Source organism: Aplidium turbinatum, chromosome 12 (assembly GCF_918807975.1).
Source record: "Aplidium turbinatum chromosome 12, kaAplTurb1.1, whole genome shotgun sequence".
NCBI lineage: Eukaryota > Metazoa > Chordata > Ascidiacea > Aplousobranchia > Polyclinidae > Aplidium > Aplidium turbinatum.
This window is the reverse complement of record NC_137483.1, coordinates 4,200,106-4,219,098: the sequence shown is the minus strand read 5'-3', so window position 1 is coordinate 4,219,098 and position 18,993 is coordinate 4,200,106. Positions and strand designations below refer to the sequence as shown.

At 37.0% G+C, this 18,993-nt stretch overlaps 1 protein-coding gene across 1 annotated transcript in view; it reads left to right on the top strand.

Moving 5' to 3' along the window:
- LOC145780752 (dynein beta chain, ciliary-like) overlaps positions 1 to 18,993 on the top strand; it is a 55,585-nt gene that overhangs the window by 15,246 nt on the left and 21,346 nt on the right. Inside the window, exons 29-54 of the mRNA XM_082592378.1 lie at positions 27 to 161; positions 527 to 649; positions 983 to 1,105; positions 1,467 to 1,691; positions 2,265 to 2,466; positions 2,912 to 3,041; positions 3,570 to 3,735; positions 4,165 to 4,272; positions 4,663 to 4,794; positions 5,188 to 5,348; positions 5,847 to 6,024; positions 6,446 to 6,529; positions 6,886 to 7,043; positions 7,406 to 7,637; positions 8,279 to 8,422; positions 11,981 to 12,109; positions 12,375 to 12,471; positions 13,189 to 13,352; positions 14,011 to 14,114; positions 14,437 to 14,589; positions 14,834 to 15,008; positions 15,352 to 15,525; positions 16,423 to 16,630; positions 17,061 to 17,226; positions 17,602 to 17,704; positions 18,218 to 18,457. Coding sequence (XP_082448504.1) covers positions 27 to 161; positions 527 to 649; positions 983 to 1,105; positions 1,467 to 1,691; positions 2,265 to 2,466; positions 2,912 to 3,041; positions 3,570 to 3,735; positions 4,165 to 4,272; positions 4,663 to 4,794; positions 5,188 to 5,348; positions 5,847 to 6,024; positions 6,446 to 6,529; positions 6,886 to 7,043; positions 7,406 to 7,637; positions 8,279 to 8,422; positions 11,981 to 12,109; positions 12,375 to 12,471; positions 13,189 to 13,352; positions 14,011 to 14,114; positions 14,437 to 14,589; positions 14,834 to 15,008; positions 15,352 to 15,525; positions 16,423 to 16,630; positions 17,061 to 17,226; positions 17,602 to 17,704; positions 18,218 to 18,457 — 4,014 coding nt within the window. The remainder of the gene's footprint in view (positions 1 to 26; positions 162 to 526; positions 650 to 982; positions 1,106 to 1,466; positions 1,692 to 2,264; positions 2,467 to 2,911; positions 3,042 to 3,569; positions 3,736 to 4,164; positions 4,273 to 4,662; positions 4,795 to 5,187; positions 5,349 to 5,846; positions 6,025 to 6,445; positions 6,530 to 6,885; positions 7,044 to 7,405; positions 7,638 to 8,278; positions 8,423 to 11,980; positions 12,110 to 12,374; positions 12,472 to 13,188; positions 13,353 to 14,010; positions 14,115 to 14,436; positions 14,590 to 14,833; positions 15,009 to 15,351; positions 15,526 to 16,422; positions 16,631 to 17,060; positions 17,227 to 17,601; positions 17,705 to 18,217; positions 18,458 to 18,993) is intronic.

Here is an 18,993-nt window from a genome sequence, read left to right as displayed (position 1 = left end):
GTTTGATGATGATTATGATTTCAAAGATGCGAGCCTGGGATTCATTCGGAGGTCTCGATTCAGTTGTGAAAAACATGCTGACCTCACTACGTGCGGTCAGTGAACTCCAGAACCCAGCCATCCGTGACCGCCATTGGCAGCAACTCATGCAAGCCACTAAAGTGAGTGTAAATAGAAAATAGAAAATAAATAGATTGATACTATAATAAGTTATCCTGATTTCATAACGGGCTAGCAGAATGAGTAGAGAATGATGTATTTTATACTCATATAATAGTGTATTAGTGCAATCTGTTGAAGAAGAAGCATGTTAATATTTTCATGAATAGCTATGAAGATTTCACGAATGGTTTGCTCCAAGCTTAAGAGAAAAATTCATGTACACGTTTAGATTGCCCTAGTAAAAACTGCAGGAGCCGTCTTCCGTTTAATCGTTTTTAGCTAAAAATTAAGTTTTGATTTATCCTTTAGAGTTTTTCCTGAAAGTGTTCAACCCATGCTTCAGACACTTTTTATATTTTGTCAGGTCAAATTTGTCATGGACGAAGACACAACACTCGCCGATCTTCTTATGCTCAATCTCCACAACTTCGAGGATGAAGTCAGAGGTATCGTCGACAAAGCGGTGAAAGAAATGGGAATGGAAAAGGTGGGCGAATGTGACAGGAGAAATAGTATTATAATTAAACAGAACTAGCCGAGTTGCTTGAATAATTAAGACAATGTTTTCATTCTTGAATTAAGAAATCCTTTTTAAGTTTAAATTTAGCTGTTTTGCAAATACTTTCTTGTAGAAGCGTTGAACCACCAAATTCCTCTTTTTTAGTGGCTTGACAAGGGCTAGATGTACAACCGAACACGTTTGCTATTTGTGTTTCTTTTATCATTCAAAATGCCTTGTTGTTGAGTTGCGTTTGCTTTTGACTAACTTGTTGTCTACTAGTTGTTACGTATTCAAATCTTTATCGTAATTTTGTAATAGATCCTCAAAGAACTTGATATCACTTGGAGCTCCATGGAATTCAAGTATGACGTCCACTCAAGAACACAACTTCCGCTCTTGCAGTCTGATGAGGAGTTGATTGAGACCCTGGAGGAAAATCAGGTAAATAATTTTGCTTAGTGGCAGGAATGCAGCATATACTCACTAAAAAGCTAAATCATGGTTGCCTTCACACTTCCAAAGAATTTGAATAACTGCCACAGGTTGGTCAAATTATTGTTTGTAGTGGAAGCAATGACTTATGAAAAGTGGTAAGCTGCCATCAAAGTAAGCAATTAAAATGGATGAGATTTACCAAAATGAAAAGAAACCTTTTTCGGACTTAATGAAAGCGTCATTGTATCATATTGCTTGAAAGTAGAGACTTTTTAAAACGGTTGATCCTGTAATTACAATTAAAAACTTAAACTTTAAACAATTAAATTACATGTAATCTCATATCTTTAACGTCACCATTGTTTAGGTCCAACTCCAAAATCTGATGACGTCAAAATACATTGCTTACTTCCTGGACCAAGTGTCAGGTTGGCAGAAGAGTCTCTCTACTGCTGACAGTGTCATCACCATTTGGTTTGAGGTCCAACGTACTTGGTCGTACCTGGAAGCGATCTTCATCGGGTCCGAAGATATTAGATCTCAACTTCCAGAAGATTCCAAAAGATTTGAAGGAATTGATATCGATTTCAGGGTACAAATTTATAGCAAATTAAATTTGCTTCTATTATTTCATAATAATGATGACTTCGCTACAGCGAGTAATGAAAAAGAGGTCCCCAGCTTCCCAGCCGTTGCTGCTAGAATTGTTTAGCTATTTGGATATAGGAAATAGAAAATTTAAATGAATTAATTCGCGTGAAAACATTCTACTTTACTGAACATTTTGACTAAATGAATTATTTTCTCACCTTCGTCATGCACAGGCCCAGAAGCATAATTTTCAACAAGAATGTAATGCTCCATAAATACTACCATTATTATAATGCAGTATTATCCCATTAATTAACAAATTGCAAGCCTTCTTATTTTACCATACCATTACATCAATACTGCTCTAAAATATATAAAATAGGATGTACACACTGATATGCAAAGAAAACTAATGGAATGTCTAGATTTGTAAAAAGGTCGGAGCGAGAAATGGAAATACAGTTTATATATTGTGCACAAGGCGGTAGGCCTGGAGCAGATACTGCGTGCAAAGACAATATATTTGTGAAGAAACTATATCACTTATCGCATAACTTTATCATAATCTTTGTAGGAATTAATCGCTGGAATGGAAGCCACACCAAACGTTGTCAAAGCAACAAACAAAGCTGGTTTGTACGAGACTTTGGAAGAACTGCAAAAGCGACTGGCTCTCTGTGAGAAAGCGCTGGCTGAATACCTGGACACGAAACGACTCGCCTTCCCGCGATTTTATTTCGTCTCATCTGCCGATCTGCTTGACATTCTCTCCAACGGTTAGTAACAAGTGGCGTTTAAATTTCAGAATTTTTTGTTGGTAAATAGTTTTGGCACTGAGACCTCAACCAAAGGACTTGGGAAACTTTCCAGCTAACAAGCCGTAGCTTACGTAAAGTTGTTGAATACCTTAAACAAATACCTCAAAACCTGTTTATGATATTTTTCATTTAGGGTATTACTAAGATCTGTTTAAATTTATTAAATGACCTCATTGCAGCATTCCTTCGCCCCCTCCCCTCTGTATCGTTTATTACCAACCCATCTATCCAAATATGATGGTTATGGCTTTTCTCAAATGGCATCATATGATCAATAAAATATATACAATACTTATTCAGGATGCTTTTTACTGTGTTAATAACGTAATATTTATCTCTTTGTGTCATGAAATAGATGTGATAAATTGTTTCAACTTGACGTAATATGTGTTTCAAAACGCAGGTACAAACCCTGTGGCTGTGTCCCGTCATCTTGCCAAGTTGTTCGACAACATGGCCAGCCTGAAGTTTAAGCCTGATGACAGTGGAGAGCCCACCAAGACCGCTTTGGGCATGTTCAGCAAAGAAAAAGAGTGAGTCATGGTTTGGATATGGTCTCTGGTTGTGTTGTTATGTCCAACAGTTAATAGAAGGAAGTTTCAATGTTAGAAAAACATTCAAAAACGTTGAACGAAACTAAACGTTAACCTTTCTGTTTTAGTAAAAACTACAAACTTCAGGCCTCACACTTATTTCTGTTTTAATTTATGCAAAAAGTGAAGATTTGATGAAGCTTCGAAACTAACGTAGCCTTGTAAAAGACTTTACAAAAACTACGCTGAACTTTATTTCTTTTACCGCCCAATAAAAGGAGCATCAAGCTTTTCCTGAGTAAAAAAAAGCTACTTTGACACTAACTACATATTGAACCCATGAAACGATAAAGGAGAAGACTGCTTCGTATAAAAACAAACGTCAACATAATGTACGTAACCCATTATCAAAAATTGTATGGTTTTTATTAACTAATGAAACGCACGACTATGTTTTCATAGTAAAAATATCCCGGAAATAGAAATCAGGTTAAGATTCTTACATTCATTTGTAATCTGTGTTGCCAGGTATGTTGATTTTGACAACCCCTGTGAATGCGTTGGTCCAGTTGAAAGTTGGCTGAACAAGCTCATGGAAATCATGAGATCCACTGTCAGGGAGCAGATGACTGAAGGAGTCGTGACTTACGAAGAAAAGCCAAGAGAACAATGGATCTTCGATTATCCGGCCCAGGTGATAATGACGATTTTTGTCGACAGCGTTTGTGATTTTAGCTGTGTCAGATTTTCATACAAGACCATTTTAGAAGGATAAAAACAAATCACTTTTTTTTTCTCGGTTAGAACACATAAAGCTGTCATGTAAAATCTCTTCCACTTGCTGCTTAAACAATCGTTGGAAAGTTTTCACGTTAAGTATAGGCTACCGAGCAGTCATTTCATCATCATTCTCGAAACAAAAACTATTTGGAAATGTTGTAACCCACTCCAACTCAAATAAAGACATTATAAAATCACATTGTATGTTATTATGAATATAATTCGAAGCTTAATTGCCATATGAACTATTGTTATTGCACTATAACTTGAATAACTGGGTTGAACGAATTGTATTAGAATTGAAAAAATAATTTGTGTTAACCAACAATTTCACAACTTGTAGGTGTCGCTGCTGGGCACACAGATATGGTGGACCACTGAGGTGAACATCTCGTTTGCCAGACTTGAAGAAGGTTATGAAAACGCCATGAAAGATTACTACAAGAAACAGGTGTAGTTCTGTTGCAATTATTCGCAGTTTTCAACTAATAAACGAAAGGCTAAAAGATTTTATCATCGCTATCTATTCTGAAGTGAATACAAAGGCGCCGGATAACAATAATTTAGAGACAATGCATTCATGGGTTCACATCTTGAGTCACTGAAAGATTGTTGTGCTGAAAAAGGTGGGTGAATATCAGGATTATTTACTTTCATAACATTAGCTGCATTCATCTGCTGAGTCAGGAAGTAAACGTCAAAAATCAAAACAAAGATGTATGATTTTGCTTTTAGTTTTAAATTTATCTGATAAACACTGCAGATCATAGTAGAAAAAGCACCTGAATTCGATTTAAATATATCAATTTTGCTGAGTAATAAACGATCACCTTCTCTCCAGGTCACTCAACTGAATACGCTGATTGGTCTGCTGATTGGTGATCTGAGCAGAAATGACCGTCAGAACATCATGACTATCTGCACCATTGATGTCCATGCCAAGGATGTCGTGGGAAAACTTATTGAACAAAAGGTGGGGTGCTTTACGTGGTGATTAGATGCAATAAAGTCATAGAAATGTTAAGTGATATACTGTGACTAGTAATTAAAATTCAAAACGCTTTACACTACAGTATCTACAGTACAATCATGCTATATAGGCCTACTGTTATTTGGACAGTCTAAAATCAAATGATCAACACTTTGCCTGCTTTTTCGCAAGTTGGACAAATTAGTGTGTTTTGATGGCCCCCATCGATAAAGCGTGGTAGGAGTTAAAGCATGACGGGATAAAATTCTATTGTAACTAATCCATTCCTTTCTAGTGCATGTCGAAAAACCTTAACATTGGATAAGCTTCATCTTCTCTAAAACTCTTTATTTGTTCTTTGTATCGTTTTTGATTCAAAGCATGCATTTTGTTTAGATTGACAACTCGCAAGCTTTCCTTTGGCTTTCTCAACTTCGTTTGAGGTGGGACGACAAAGTCAACCACGTGTTTGGAAATATTTGTGACGCGCAGTTCAAGTATTCGTATGAATACCTTGGATGTACTCCAAGACTGGTCATCACACCATTGACTGACAGGTAGTGGAAGTAAAACATTATAGTTGCTAGCAGTACTAGTAGCTTCGAATAGTGTTGTTTTGTTCCCATTGACTTAGTGAACTTTGTCTCATTATTTCGACATGTTTATCGCGCAGCACAATACATAAATTTTTGTTAACACTGGAAAATGATTAGGCCAGGTAGGTTTTGCAAGAACTATGATGTTTTAAGCTAAAAACATGGTACACAAAACAAAGTCTGTTTAATTTTAACCATTTAGTTTCAATGCAACAATCAGTCCACTTCTTTATTTCCTACCATTAAACGTAATTCACTTCAGATATAGTAACGCTAACACCGCATTAACTCATTAACATTAACAATCTTTTCCACGTAATAGACAACTACTATACGTATAGGCCACACTGAGAACGTCTCAAAGCTCTTTTACCTCCCAGCGTTTTCCTAACATTCTGCACTGATTAAAAATGTCATAACTTCGATCTGTAGTACAGAAACATTTTTTAAACATTCTAGATGCTACATCACCCTCACCCAGTCCCTCCACTTGACCATGAGTGGTGCTCCTGCTGGACCGGCCGGAACAGGGAAGACAGAGACTACTAAAGATTTGGGACGTGCCTTGGGCGTCATGGTATACGTGTTCAATTGTTCAGAACAGATGGACTACAAGTCTATTGGAAACATCTACAAGGTAGCTTGCAAGTTTTGTTACTATAGTGGTACCAGTTTTAGTCGGACGTAGTTGGAACGATTGTAACGGTAGAAAGTGCACCCAACTGAATTTGAATTTAAACAGTGGTAAGATGTGTATTTCGCTTAAATGTGAAAAAGGAAGAAGCACCCAACCATTACACTCTCTATAACCCACTCGGTATCATGTCTTGTAATAGGCTACAAATTAATTTATTTATATCACGTAATCCAAGACCTAAGAAAACATGGGATGAAATATTGGAGGACGATATAATCAGACGAGGCTTAATTATTGCTGATGTCAATGACCGAGAGAAGTGAAAGCGTCACTGTAAAATGCTAGAAACCCTGATGGTTTAGGATAGTGGCCAAGCCCTTGACAGTGAATTAATGACTTAACCACTTTGTTGTTACACCAGGGGTTGGCGCAAACCGGTGCTTGGGGATGCTTTGACGAATTCAACAGAATTTCAGTTGAAGTGTTGTCCGTCGTTGCCGTACAGGTATGAATATCTGTTGTCGACTTTTTTGATTTTTTTTTTTTTTAATGATAATGTTTAAGAACTGTTCTCGCATGGGAACAGAAATACATCTTCATCTATTTTGTAGAATTAGAGTTATGCAATATACGATGTGTCGTTGTTTTTAGCTGTCACCACAAATCTGAATGTCCACTATATCAACGAGCATGTGGTCAGAATACCAAGTACTGGGGTGGTCCAAAGGCTGAAACAGCACTGCCTTCGGGTTCCTTCTTTCCATGGCAGACTAAAAATAATGTACTGTTGTGCTCTTTGGTAGGGCAATTCAAATTGTTTTCTTGTGTATTAAAGTTATCAATTTGACTTTCGTCAACCAGGTGAAAACCATCCAAGATGCCATCAAAGAGAAGCGTGAAATGTTTGACTTCCTCGGTGAGAACATTCGCATTGTGCACACGGTTGGACTCTTCATCACAATGAACCCGGGCTACGCTGGAAGGACAGAACTTCCTGAAAATCTCAAAGCTTTGTTTAGGTAGTTTTGTGGTTGCTACCTTTCACAAAGGTTTATATAGCAAACGAGAATCCGAGCTTTTATGTGCATCAGCATTCAGCATGTATCAAACGCGAAAACGAAATATGATTGCAAAGACCGGTAATGATCTACCATGTTCCGCATTGCCAATTTACGGCGTAAAAAATTTACTTCGTTTTTCACTATCCTTCATTGTAGGCTTGTTTTAGATGGTTTGGCTTTAATTTTATTTTGTGGTATTTTACCTATTCGGAATTTTATCTGCGGTATGTGTTTTCTACCGTATTGTTTGAATTTATAATGAAATGTTTAAGAAAAGGCTGCCAAGAACCGGGTAAATTAATTATTCCACCTTTGTTCAGACCATGCGCTATGGTGGTCCCTGACTTTGCCATGATTTGCGAGATCATGTTGGTGGCAGAAGGTTTCATCGACAATCGATTGCTGGCTCGAAAGTTCATTACTTTGTACACTTTGTGTCGAGAACTCCTCTCCAAACAAGACCATTATGATTGGGGGCTGAGGGCCATCAAGTCTGTGCTGGTGGTGGCCGGAACCTTGAAACGTAGTGATCCTGGAAGAGCTGAGGATCAGGTAATAACAAAAGCTTTTGCTCCCATAGTTCTGCCGTTATGAAAGTTATGTTTTAAATGATATTTGTTTTTTATGTTTTTCCTTATGGAAAAAATACCCAACTGCTTAAGAGATTAGATGCAGACTGATGTAAACCGTGGATGTCAAGGTCTTTCTAATAACAAATGTAATACTGCATGAGTCACTCTGAGGGATGCAGCTTGTCCTCTGCGTAAAAGGTTGAAAGCAACGCCTTTCGAATAAAGCGCTGTATCCACATCCACACACATTATCATCTTACTTATATATTGTTGCTAGTGATTTTATACAAATAAACTGGCCACTTATAAATGACAAGCTTTAGAGTTACCGCTGTTATATTCAGGTGCATACTGGTCTTAAAATCAAGTGCCTGATTTCAGCTGAGGGTTTTATAGAATGCAGTATATGCTGTTAGATAAAGATGGACTAGAACCCTAACGTGAAATTATCTTTCCTTCATTTACAAAGTTCAGTTTATTTGTTTTTTTTAAAAAGAAAATACATAACAAAATGCTAAACTTCAGTCAGCTGTTTCTTGCTAACCGCAAAGTAACTGAAGAGCTTCAACATTTCGTGGTCATAGAAGCTGACGTTTTCTTGACAAAGCTGGTACTTTGCAGGTTCTCATGCGTGCTCTTCGTGATTTCAACATCCCAAAGATTGTCACAGATGATCTTCCCGTTTTCATGGGGTTGATCGGTGATCTGTTTCCAGCACTCGATGTTCCAAGGAAACGAGATCCAGAGTTTGAGAAAGTCGTCAGAGTGAGTTTTATATTTTATGCTCCCATCTTCCCGTTTCAAAGTAAAAAACAGGATGCAAATTTATACTTTAGCATGTGAAGTAGAAAACGTTCAAGTAATACTTTAGGCTACCACTTTAGAGTTGGTTTTAGTGATAATTAAATGTTTACGCAATGTGATATGAACACGCTGTCATGGACCAGGCTGCTGTCCTTTCTTCCATGCTATCACATCTTAACCCTTTGCTTTTCAACGTTTTTTTGGAAGTTAACTGCTCAAGGGGGGGCCGTTTTTGGATCAAATTCAATCAGCTGTTACGTGTTATCCGCTGATGCTATTTGAACAGAAGTTGCACTGGTGTGAAAGCAAATCATTTGTATATAAGTTTGAAAAGTCATTATTTTAAAATTTTATATGTTAAACTTGATATTTCAATTTTTGCAAAGGTACCCAAAAACGACAATTTTGATTTAACTTGCCGCTATTTAATTACCGTGCTAATCCGATTTCATGCAAACTTCTGAATAACAAAGAGCTCGATCGAACGCACGAAGTGTGTGTGCGGTGTGCCGAATCATTGCATTGATTAGAATTTACGACTTGCGAGCAAATCTTATTGTAAGCTACTCACTGATTCTAAAATAGTTACAATCAAAGTAACATTGTTACACGAATTTGAAAAAAAAACAAAACTGCGTTTGTTGTCTTACATTTTTATCCTAAACTAATGCATTCCCAAACTCATGGCTAGCTTCTAGTTTTATGGAACCAAATTTCTCATAAGTAACACCTTAGCCTGCTTGAATAGCTGTTTACATCTTCGTTTGTGTATTTAGGTCTACAATTGAGTTTGTAGTATGAATATTTTTAGTAGAGAGAAGACAGTTGAACAAGTTGTTGAAATTATCTGAAATTTCTAAGTTCAAATTAGGTGCTTTTGAAATTGTGGATTTGTGTCAAGTCGCATCACAAATATCATGCAGGCCACATCATAAGTCATTTCGCTTACGGGTGTTTATAAACATGACTCATAAATTACATCCACAAAAAATACAGCATTTATATCAACAAAGCTAAGTTCGAAGCTCACTTTTTATTGAAGATTGTGTCAATCAATTCGAAATAATGCAACAGCGAATTGCCGCCAGCGTCGAAATAATGCAACAGCGAATTGAGGAACGTGCGTAAACAAAGGAAATGTGAAATAACCCACAGTCAGCAAATCTACATAAATTTAACGTTTACAAATGTTGAATCAATGTAAAAGGACTGGATTGCTGACTGGGTCCTTATTGTTTGAAGCACTAAAAATACGCGTAATATCGACAACATCAGCAAGGCAGTGATTATGTTTCTGGCCAAAAAAAAAAAAATAACTTTTGACTTCAAAGATAAAAATGATTATAACGAAGCTTCAAAGTTTGTCGTAAAACATTTTACAGAGATACAATAAACATAATCATTTTGTGCCAGATTGTGAGAAGACTTCCTAGATTCTTTCCAACCATTTGCATGATTGCAAATTATTTTCTATAACTCTATATTGCTAAAAAATGGCTTCTTTGTTGAAACAACGTGGCTACAATTCTATAAGAAATTCTTAGGCCTACTACATTGAAGTAATGAAATTTTTTTTGTGATTTTGCTGATGACGTTTTACAATATCCGAGAAGTAAAAAATAATAATGATGAATTATTTTATAAAACCGTGGTTTGCAAGTGCTTCACAAAAAATTGTTGAGGGAAAATTTACTATTAGACGTAAAACGTTTGTAAAAGAAAATTGTCGGTTTACGTATTTATAATGTTTATTGCGCTGTTATCGAATTATAAACTGCCTGTATTGTCTACCTTTGTGGTTGCCGGCCAGCTTAGAGCAGCATGCAAACCATGCGTTTTTGGTATTTGCATCGTGTTATGATTCTCGAAAATCTCCCACAAGGTCTTTATTTTTATCGTGATATTTTTGTGCCTTGTCTGTCCTGAACTTGAAGTCATTGTGCAGCACAATCCACATCGGTTTTTAGACTCAGTCTTCATTGAAAATCTTTTGTGTGGTGCATCATTTCAAGTAGTGTCTTCCCCTAAACTGTTACACAAATCGCCCAGAACCAGAACCATCGTGTTATCTTACAGCAGTTGAGAGCCCGTTATTGTATGTGTGGAATTATTACTGTAGATGTCTGACTAAATTCATGCCAAAGTTGAGCAAATTCTGCTTTCGGGATCCTTGCCGTTATTTACGGTATTTTTTGTTGATAAGTTTGGGCAGCATTTTTCCAAGATAAATGAAGACATCGGTATTGTTCGTCACTTAGATTTAGTTTTCTCAGCATTGTTTATTCATTCTTTGATCCACTAGTTTGTCCCACTTTTGGTATAATCGGATCGTTTATAGCCTAAATGGCGGGTCTTCACAATAGCCGGCCTCTTATACATTGGCGCAACGTATTCAGATGTTGAATCAATGATGAAGAAAGCTGATTTGTTGTTTGTCTTATGTGACGCCTAACTTTATGCCTCGTCTACAGTACAAAATATTTTGTAATGTACATTGTGTACATTGTACATTTTGTTTGTAGGCCTACATTACAAAATATTTTGTAATGTAGATGAAGCATTATCATCTTTATTTTGCGCTCTTTGGAACAAAACACAGTGCACTGTGAAACAAAAATACAGGACATAACAACAAGTAGGCGACATAAATCAATGAAGGGACGCCATCGAGTTAGCTGCTACGTGTAAATGAAGCCTATCTCATAATTTTGAGTATCTCACAATTACTGTTTGCAAAAACGCTATTTCTCCGGCTTCTCCCAAAAGCATTTGCAGTGATACATTTCCTCAATTGCAAGTTTTGTCAATGAGAGCATTTCCATAGAACGTTTATTTCGAAACCAAGTTTTCGTGTCTTTATCCAAGAGAAGATTTCTTATTGTAACGTTTTTTATTCGTCAATGAATATTATCTGCTTGAAACAACTGTTTTGAATAGTTTGTGGCCTCCATAGTCTACTATTTTGATCGTGGATTGCTATTCTTCTTTGTAGAGCTGATAACGCAAAAAACGTTTGCTATTATTGTTTCTAATTAACAGCTTTGCGATCACTGGCTTTTCTTTGTAGCATAAGAAATAACGCGCTTTGTATTATTGAGGTCAAACCAAACAAAAGAAAGCAAGAGAATGCTTCTCTCTGCTCGCGCATATCGATGCACGAAGCAATTATGAGCTTATGGCTTGTCATCGCAATGTAATCCATTTCACGCTTTGCTGGAAGTTAGCTAGAAATAGCAAAAATTCACCAAAATCTTGAATTTACAAGAAAACTACACAACTTTTAGCATCAAATTTAATATCATCAGATCCGCCTGGCAATTTTAGGAAAAGTCAAGAAAAACCAAGTGCATGGCGTTACTGTGCTTCAAATAATTAAAGGAAATATGAGGGGGGGGCCAAATCCGGCCTCCCTTTGAGGAGCAAAGTGTTAAACAAAGTTTACATCTGGAAAGTGGGAATCGCTTTATTTTCTCCTGTGCACGAGATATGTTCGTTTTCCTACAAATATGTTTTTTTCAGGAATCTATTTTAGCACTTAAATTGCAATCGGAGGATAACTTCCTCTTGAAGATTGTTCAGCTGGAAGAGCTGTTGGGAGTAAGACATTCTGTCTTCATCATTGGTGGTGCTGGCACAGGGAAATCTCAGGTGATACACAATTGTCAGTGCTACATATTTTGGATTAAGTTTGTAACACTCAAAGAAGAGATTTAAAACCAACTGAAAAAAACACGTGATATTTCGCACGCAACATTAAATCATATATACAATAACAAAGAAAATGCATGTAACAATGGTTGGACAACACAAGGCCGTTTTACCGGCACTTAGGCCTAACTAAGTCCTGTACAATAATTGTCCGAGGCCCTGAAGTTGCGATAGAGAACTATTTTAATTAACTCTTCGTTATCAGATCTTGAAATCTCTGAACAAAACTTATCAAATCATGAAGCGAAAGCCAGTTTGGGTCGATCTTAATCCAAAAGCTGTCACCAACAACGAGCTGTACGGTACGTTTTCGTTAGATACTCGGCTAAACTGCATTGCTTAATGTAGTCAGGAAGTTAGATGCAATGACACGGTGTATTGAAGTAATTCGTCAGCACAAGTTCTAACTATCGGAGGAATTGACGTCTGTGTAGAACGTTTTTTCACCGTCATCATTAGGTTCCTTCCTCGTATTGAGCGTTGGATACAACGCGCCATTGTTCTCGAGCATGAGCTTTTCGTACTGCAGTTTCATAACTTAATTTTGTCCATTTAAAGATGTTCGTTGTCCAAATCATTTTTGGTCTGCCTTTGTTTCTTTTACCATTTATTTTCTCTTCTGATCTTTGTAAAGAGTTTTGCCTTGTTGTGTGTCCAAAATATTTCAATTTTCTTGATTTGACCATTCAGAAGAGAATTTTGTCACAATTTTTTGTCTAATTTGTTACCGTGAAGATAAAATATAATGGCAAATCTTGGATAAGTTTGCAGCTTCAATTCTTCATTAAATATTGTTTAAACGTCACCACATTATATTACCCAAAATCATAGGTCATAAATATATGGGTCGTTGCATTTCCGAGTTTCCATAGCTCATAGCAAAGAGTAAACTAAAGCAAAAAATGAGTAAGCTACGTTTTTCGAAAACAAAATGGGAAAAAATATTCTGTTGAATCACATCTGTTGCTTTATATTTCTAAAACTACAGACCGATTAAAGTAAATTGTTGCTTTGTGAAGGTGTCATCAACCCGGCCACAAGAGAATGGAAAGACGGTCTCTTTTCAACCATCATGAGAGACTTATCCAACATCGCCCATGACGGTCCCAAGTGGATTGTTCTGGATGGTGACATCGATCCGATGTGGATTGAGTCTCTTAACACAGTGATGGATGATAACAAAGTGAGTCAGCATCTTGGAAAAATGTGGCTTACCTAACAAGATTACATTTTCAAGGTGTTTGATCAATTGACATTGTTAGTCACTAAAATGGACTGAGGAAACAAAAGGCAAAGTTGATTAAAATAACAATAAGAGGTATGGTATTACTTTATTTGGTATGTCTGTTGTACAAGGTACAAGCAGGTAAACTCTTTGGCAAAGCTCTAACTGAAATGTTTCGTAATACTGTATATTTAAAATGACGTTTTTGTCAAATCTCCATCCAATACTTTCGATCATGTAGGCTAAACAAGTGAATAAAAAAATATCAGTAAGTTCTCAAGTATACGTAGCTCCACATAAAGTGAAAATTACATGACTTTGGACTTAAAAAGACGTTGTTCACTGCGGACAGTGGTCAATGTTTCGATCCTTCTCTTGTATCATGGGCCAATCCTATAAATGTTTGCTGGTACAGCACTTCATTTTTTTTTTAAATGTAGGCTAGACCAAACCCTTCCATTTGCACTGATTTGTTAGTTAAAGATATTTTTTGTTTTTCCTAGTCTTCAAAGAAAAAGCGTCAGCAGTGTTTTTTGATTTCAGCGTCAGTTTTTGATAAAAAAAAAAAAAAAAAGGAGGTTCGGGTTTCAATCACCATTAACCATATCTCTCACAGGTATTGACACTAGCCAGCAACGAACGCATTCCCTTGACTCCATCAATGAGAATGTTGTTTGAAATCAGCCATTTGAAGGCAGCAACACCAGCCACTGTTTCCAGGTAACAATCATAAAACAACGAACCTCAGGACTGACGCTCTGAATGGAGCTATAGCTTCCTTTCCAATAGTGCCATTTTTTAAATTGTCAAAATAAACTTCTAATGTGCGTTGATCTTTCTAAAAGTGAAAATGAAGTGAAAGTGACGAGTTTAAAAAGCAAAACAAGCGCGTTATGAAGTAAAAATAAACCTTTCGTAACGAAGATATGATTCCCGGCCAGTGTAAGAATTATTTTGCGATATAATCATTCGAGTTGTGAAGAAAAGTACACATAATGCAACCTTTCACAAACATTTGAAACTGCTGTCTTTTTTATAATAGAGCTGGCATCCTTTTCGTAAATCCTGCTGATCTCGGATGGAATCCTCCAGTGTCGTCATGGATCGACCAAAGAGAAGTGCAATCAGAAAGAGCAAACCTTACTATTCTGTTTGACAAATACGTTCCTCCGATCCTGGATGCTCTCAAGTTCAGGTTAGTTAATAGTGTGCTGGTGTTGATCAAAAGAAATGGAAGTGTGTTTCAAACATTGGCTAACATTGCTTTTCAACTTTACAACTAATTTGAATAAAAAACATAGATTTCCAAGAAAAGATTATTTTCTTGAAAAATACAGTTTAGGTTTCTATGAGTCAAGCTGGAGAGTGAAAACGTTTGTTGATAATCATGAGACTTTAAAGTGCAAACAAATTGATTATTTTCAATTTTTGTGCCACAGATTCAAAACCATCATTCCAATCCCGGAACAAAGCATGATTCAGATGCTGTGTCACCTCTTGGAGGTTCTTCTCACTCCCGAAAACACTCCTCCTGACTGTCCGAAAGATCTCTATGAACTTTACTTTGTCTTTGCTTGTATTTGGGCATTCGGTGGCGCAATGTTCCAAGATCAGGTATTTTGATTGCTGAAAAAACAAAGAAAATCAATCTAGCATTATCTGGGAAACGTAGCAGTATCGCTTCAACTTAAAACTCTAATAAATATTGCTTTAAAACCCTTGTCAACTTATTTTGAACACATGTGCTTATTTTCGTAGCCGTTTCAGCGAACAAGCAAATTAACAAAATTTATGTGCTTTTTCTTCCTTGTATTTTTTTTTTGTTTTCCGATCATTGTAACAAATAAACCGCAAAAACACCTAATGCAAGCTGTTGAACTTAAACAGTTGAATATTTTCAATAAACATTCAGATACCAGTAACTTAATTCTTTTGCACTTTTTTCTGCACCATACAGCTTGTAGACCACCGTGTGGAATTCAGCAAATGGTGGACAACTGAATTCAAAACAATCAAATTCCCAAGTCATGGAACAGTATTTGAATATTACATCGACAGTGCCACCAGAAAGTTCCAGCCTTGGAGCGAATTGGTTCCCAAGTTCGAGCTGGACCCTGAGATCCCACTTCAGGTAGATTCTGATGCAGTAATTTTAATTGGTAAAGCCACTGACAAAAAAAATAAAAACGTCGCTAGAAACAACTTCTTCTTCTATCGAGTCTTCTAAAGTTCGTTGATACACCACAGACTGACACATTCTTCCGCAACGGAGTTATACTCTGACAGGTCCCACCTACTGCACCGGGTGGCAAGCCGAGGGCAAACAAGAAGGTGGTCCGCTGTTTGGGGCTCGGTGCCACAGATACATGCAACAGGGCCCGTGTCGTAGCCCCACTCCACCATTGCAGACTTAGTGCGTCCAAAACCGGTTCAGAGTCGATTTAATGTTTTCCACTTTGCCCAAGGAGCGTTTGCTCCTGGGGAGAGGGACTCTGATGGTGGGATCTTCATTTCAGTGTATGATGGGTCATTTTCGAATAGTTGTTTCCATTACTTAAGTCTTGTTTCTTCTTTTGTTGAGGGTAGTGGCTAGAAACAACTGAACGACCTTTACAATTCTGGACACCTTGTCGCAAATCAAAATTAATGAATGATAAACTGTCTCCAGACAATGAAATATCTTCTGACAGGTGTCAAACCCACAACAATGCTTGATATGAACGACTCGGTTACATGTCTTGCAATACAAGCAAATTTATTTTCACACGAATCTTATTTGAATAAGCTTTAACTGAAGATGATCTAACTGCTAGCGGATCGAAATTGATTTTTAGCTGTTTTTGATTGAACTGACTCGTGTGAAAATAAACTTGTTTGTATGATGTAGTGTAGTAGGCTACTTTTATTTGGCTGCGAATAAATACATGTGCTCTGTGTAAAAATAAAACAATTTTTCATAATACAAACATCGGTTAAGTAACCTTGCTCTTTTCCCGTTGTGGTTAACTTCAACGCAAAATATTTTCAGGCTGTCTTAGTTCACAACTCAGAGACAATCAGCATCAAATACTTCATGGATCTCCTCATGGCCCAATTGCGTCCAGTCATGTTGGTTGGTAATGCAGGGACTGGGAAGTCTGTGCTCGTCAACAATAAACTCTCTCAATTGGATGAAGAAGATTTTGTTGTAGCCAACGTGCCGTTCAACTACTACACAACGTCACAGATGTTGCAAAGTAAGTTGTGAATACAGTTGTGAAAAATTGCTTGTTTTCAGCTTATCGCAGTTGCATTAATTAAAGTGGTATTAAAATGTAACATTATCAACGTACAAATATCACACAATGTTGATTTAATTACATGTCAGAAATAAATTTACGGTTCAGCTATGTTTGCTGAGTTCTATGAGTTGATTGACTTGAGCAGCTCGACAGTCAGTTTAAGTTTTCTCTAAGCCATGCTGTAACCTCTGTCATTTTATAATGTTTCATTCATAACAAAGGTTGGAATAACTGTGATGAGTTCTCCCAGTAGCCTAAATACTTTGGTTTTATCAAATGGCGTTGTCCTCTTTGCTCGAATTTCAACATGTTGGAGATACTTTTAAAAAGGGATTTAAACGCATTATGTTTCTGTACACTTATTGTTCATTCTAAACTTTTATAGCTGTGCTTGAAAAGCCCCTGGAAAAGAAAGCTGGAAGAAACTACGGTCCACCTGGCACAAAGAAGCTGGTGTACTTCATCGACGACATCAACATGCCAGAGGTCGACAAGTACGGCACAGTGCAACCTCACACTCTCATCAGACAGCACATGGACTACAAGCATTGGTGAGGCATTTGTAATATTTTTGAGATGGTCTGAAAAGCCTTAGGTCTGTTATTCGATTTGTTGGGTTGAAATTATGGGTTAATTTAGAAAACAAGCTTATTATTTCCTTGAAAAATGAAGGTGTGCAATACCATAGTGTTTTGAAGCACTCGAACTTGTACAAAACGTTGGTTTAAAAACGTAGTGGTATGCTAGGTTATAACAAAAAAATATCTGTGATAATGCTCAAATTCACACATTAGATTTTTTGATATAATTCAACTGTAAGGAAATATTTTTATGTTTAAAGTATAGCAACCAGGTAGCATTAGCTTTCATTGGTAAAATGCATATTGCCTGCAAAGACCAATAAACGCACAAAACGTTTTGAACAGGTACGATCGACAGAAGTTGACACTGAAAGAGATCCACAACGTCCAGTATGTCGTCTGCATGAACCCAACATCCGGATCCTTCACCATCAGCTCAAGGTTGCAGGTGAGTTGCCACACTCAGGTCGCGTTTAGTCTCTTTAGGTAGTTGCAATTACTATCACGTCCGGGCTTTTTCCCAGTAAAATACTGATGTACCGTAGATGATGCAGATAGGCAAGTAAGAAAAGTAAACTTCATCGTTCATACCTACGTTCAAGCAAGCTATTCTTACTAAGACGGCCATGTCCATTCGATGAACGTAGGTCAGGTGGTCTCAGTAGGCCTACTCGCTCACACAATTGACAGTCAACTAATGAGGATTACGAAAGTGCATATAACATTTTGGATTATCTGGGAAAGCAATGAAAGATGAAAAAGTGTAGTTTTCATAAAAATGAAGCCTGACAATATCAGTCGCCAAAACGTACAAAATCTTATAAGACCATACCGCAAGAGATTTACAAATGCCAAATGGTTTTTAAGCGCTCAATAATGTCATTGATATTATAATCTCACTTAAGGTATTTTTGCCTTGATCTCATTTAGACTGAGCTTAATGTATACAATATTCATGCAGAGACATTTCTGTGTGCTGGCTCTCAGCTTCCCTGGGAAAGAAGCTCTCCGCACCATCTACAGCAGCATCTACAACCAGCATATTAAATCAAACAAATTTAGCGCCGCCATCCAAAAAGCATCCCATCTGATCATTGATGCAGCGCTTGATCTTCATCAACGAGTAACTCAGATCTTCCTCCCCACTGCGATCAAGTTTCACTATGTCTTCAATCTTCGAGATCTTTCCAATATCTTCCAAGTAAGTGTCGTATATTTTAGCAGACCTGTGACAAATCACCTCTATGGTTCACTCTACTTATATATACGTTAGATATTTATACGCTTATACGCTCATACGCTCATACGCTTATACGCTCATACGCTTATACGCTCTGCTTATACGTTAGATATTTATTTACCCATGAATAGAACTAAAGTAGTTGACATAAAACTTTTTCCGGGCCATGACCCCGTATATTAAATTTTAAACGGAAATATAGTAAAGTATAATAAAGTGACTTGAAGCGAATATCGTCTCCTCATTAGCATTTATCTGCAACAATCACATTTAATGTAATTAATTCGGTTCAGTTTTCATTATATTATGCCTGCTTCATGATGGTGCTATATATTCTAAACTGCAATGCCGGGGTAAAACTTAACACGGCTTAATTTTTATATCAAAGCAATCAAATGCATCTCTCAATAAAAATACTTCTGTTTAGGTTTTGACAATAGTCATAATTTTTTGACCCAGAGTACCGGCATGGTTTACGTACAATGACAGTTTGAAGC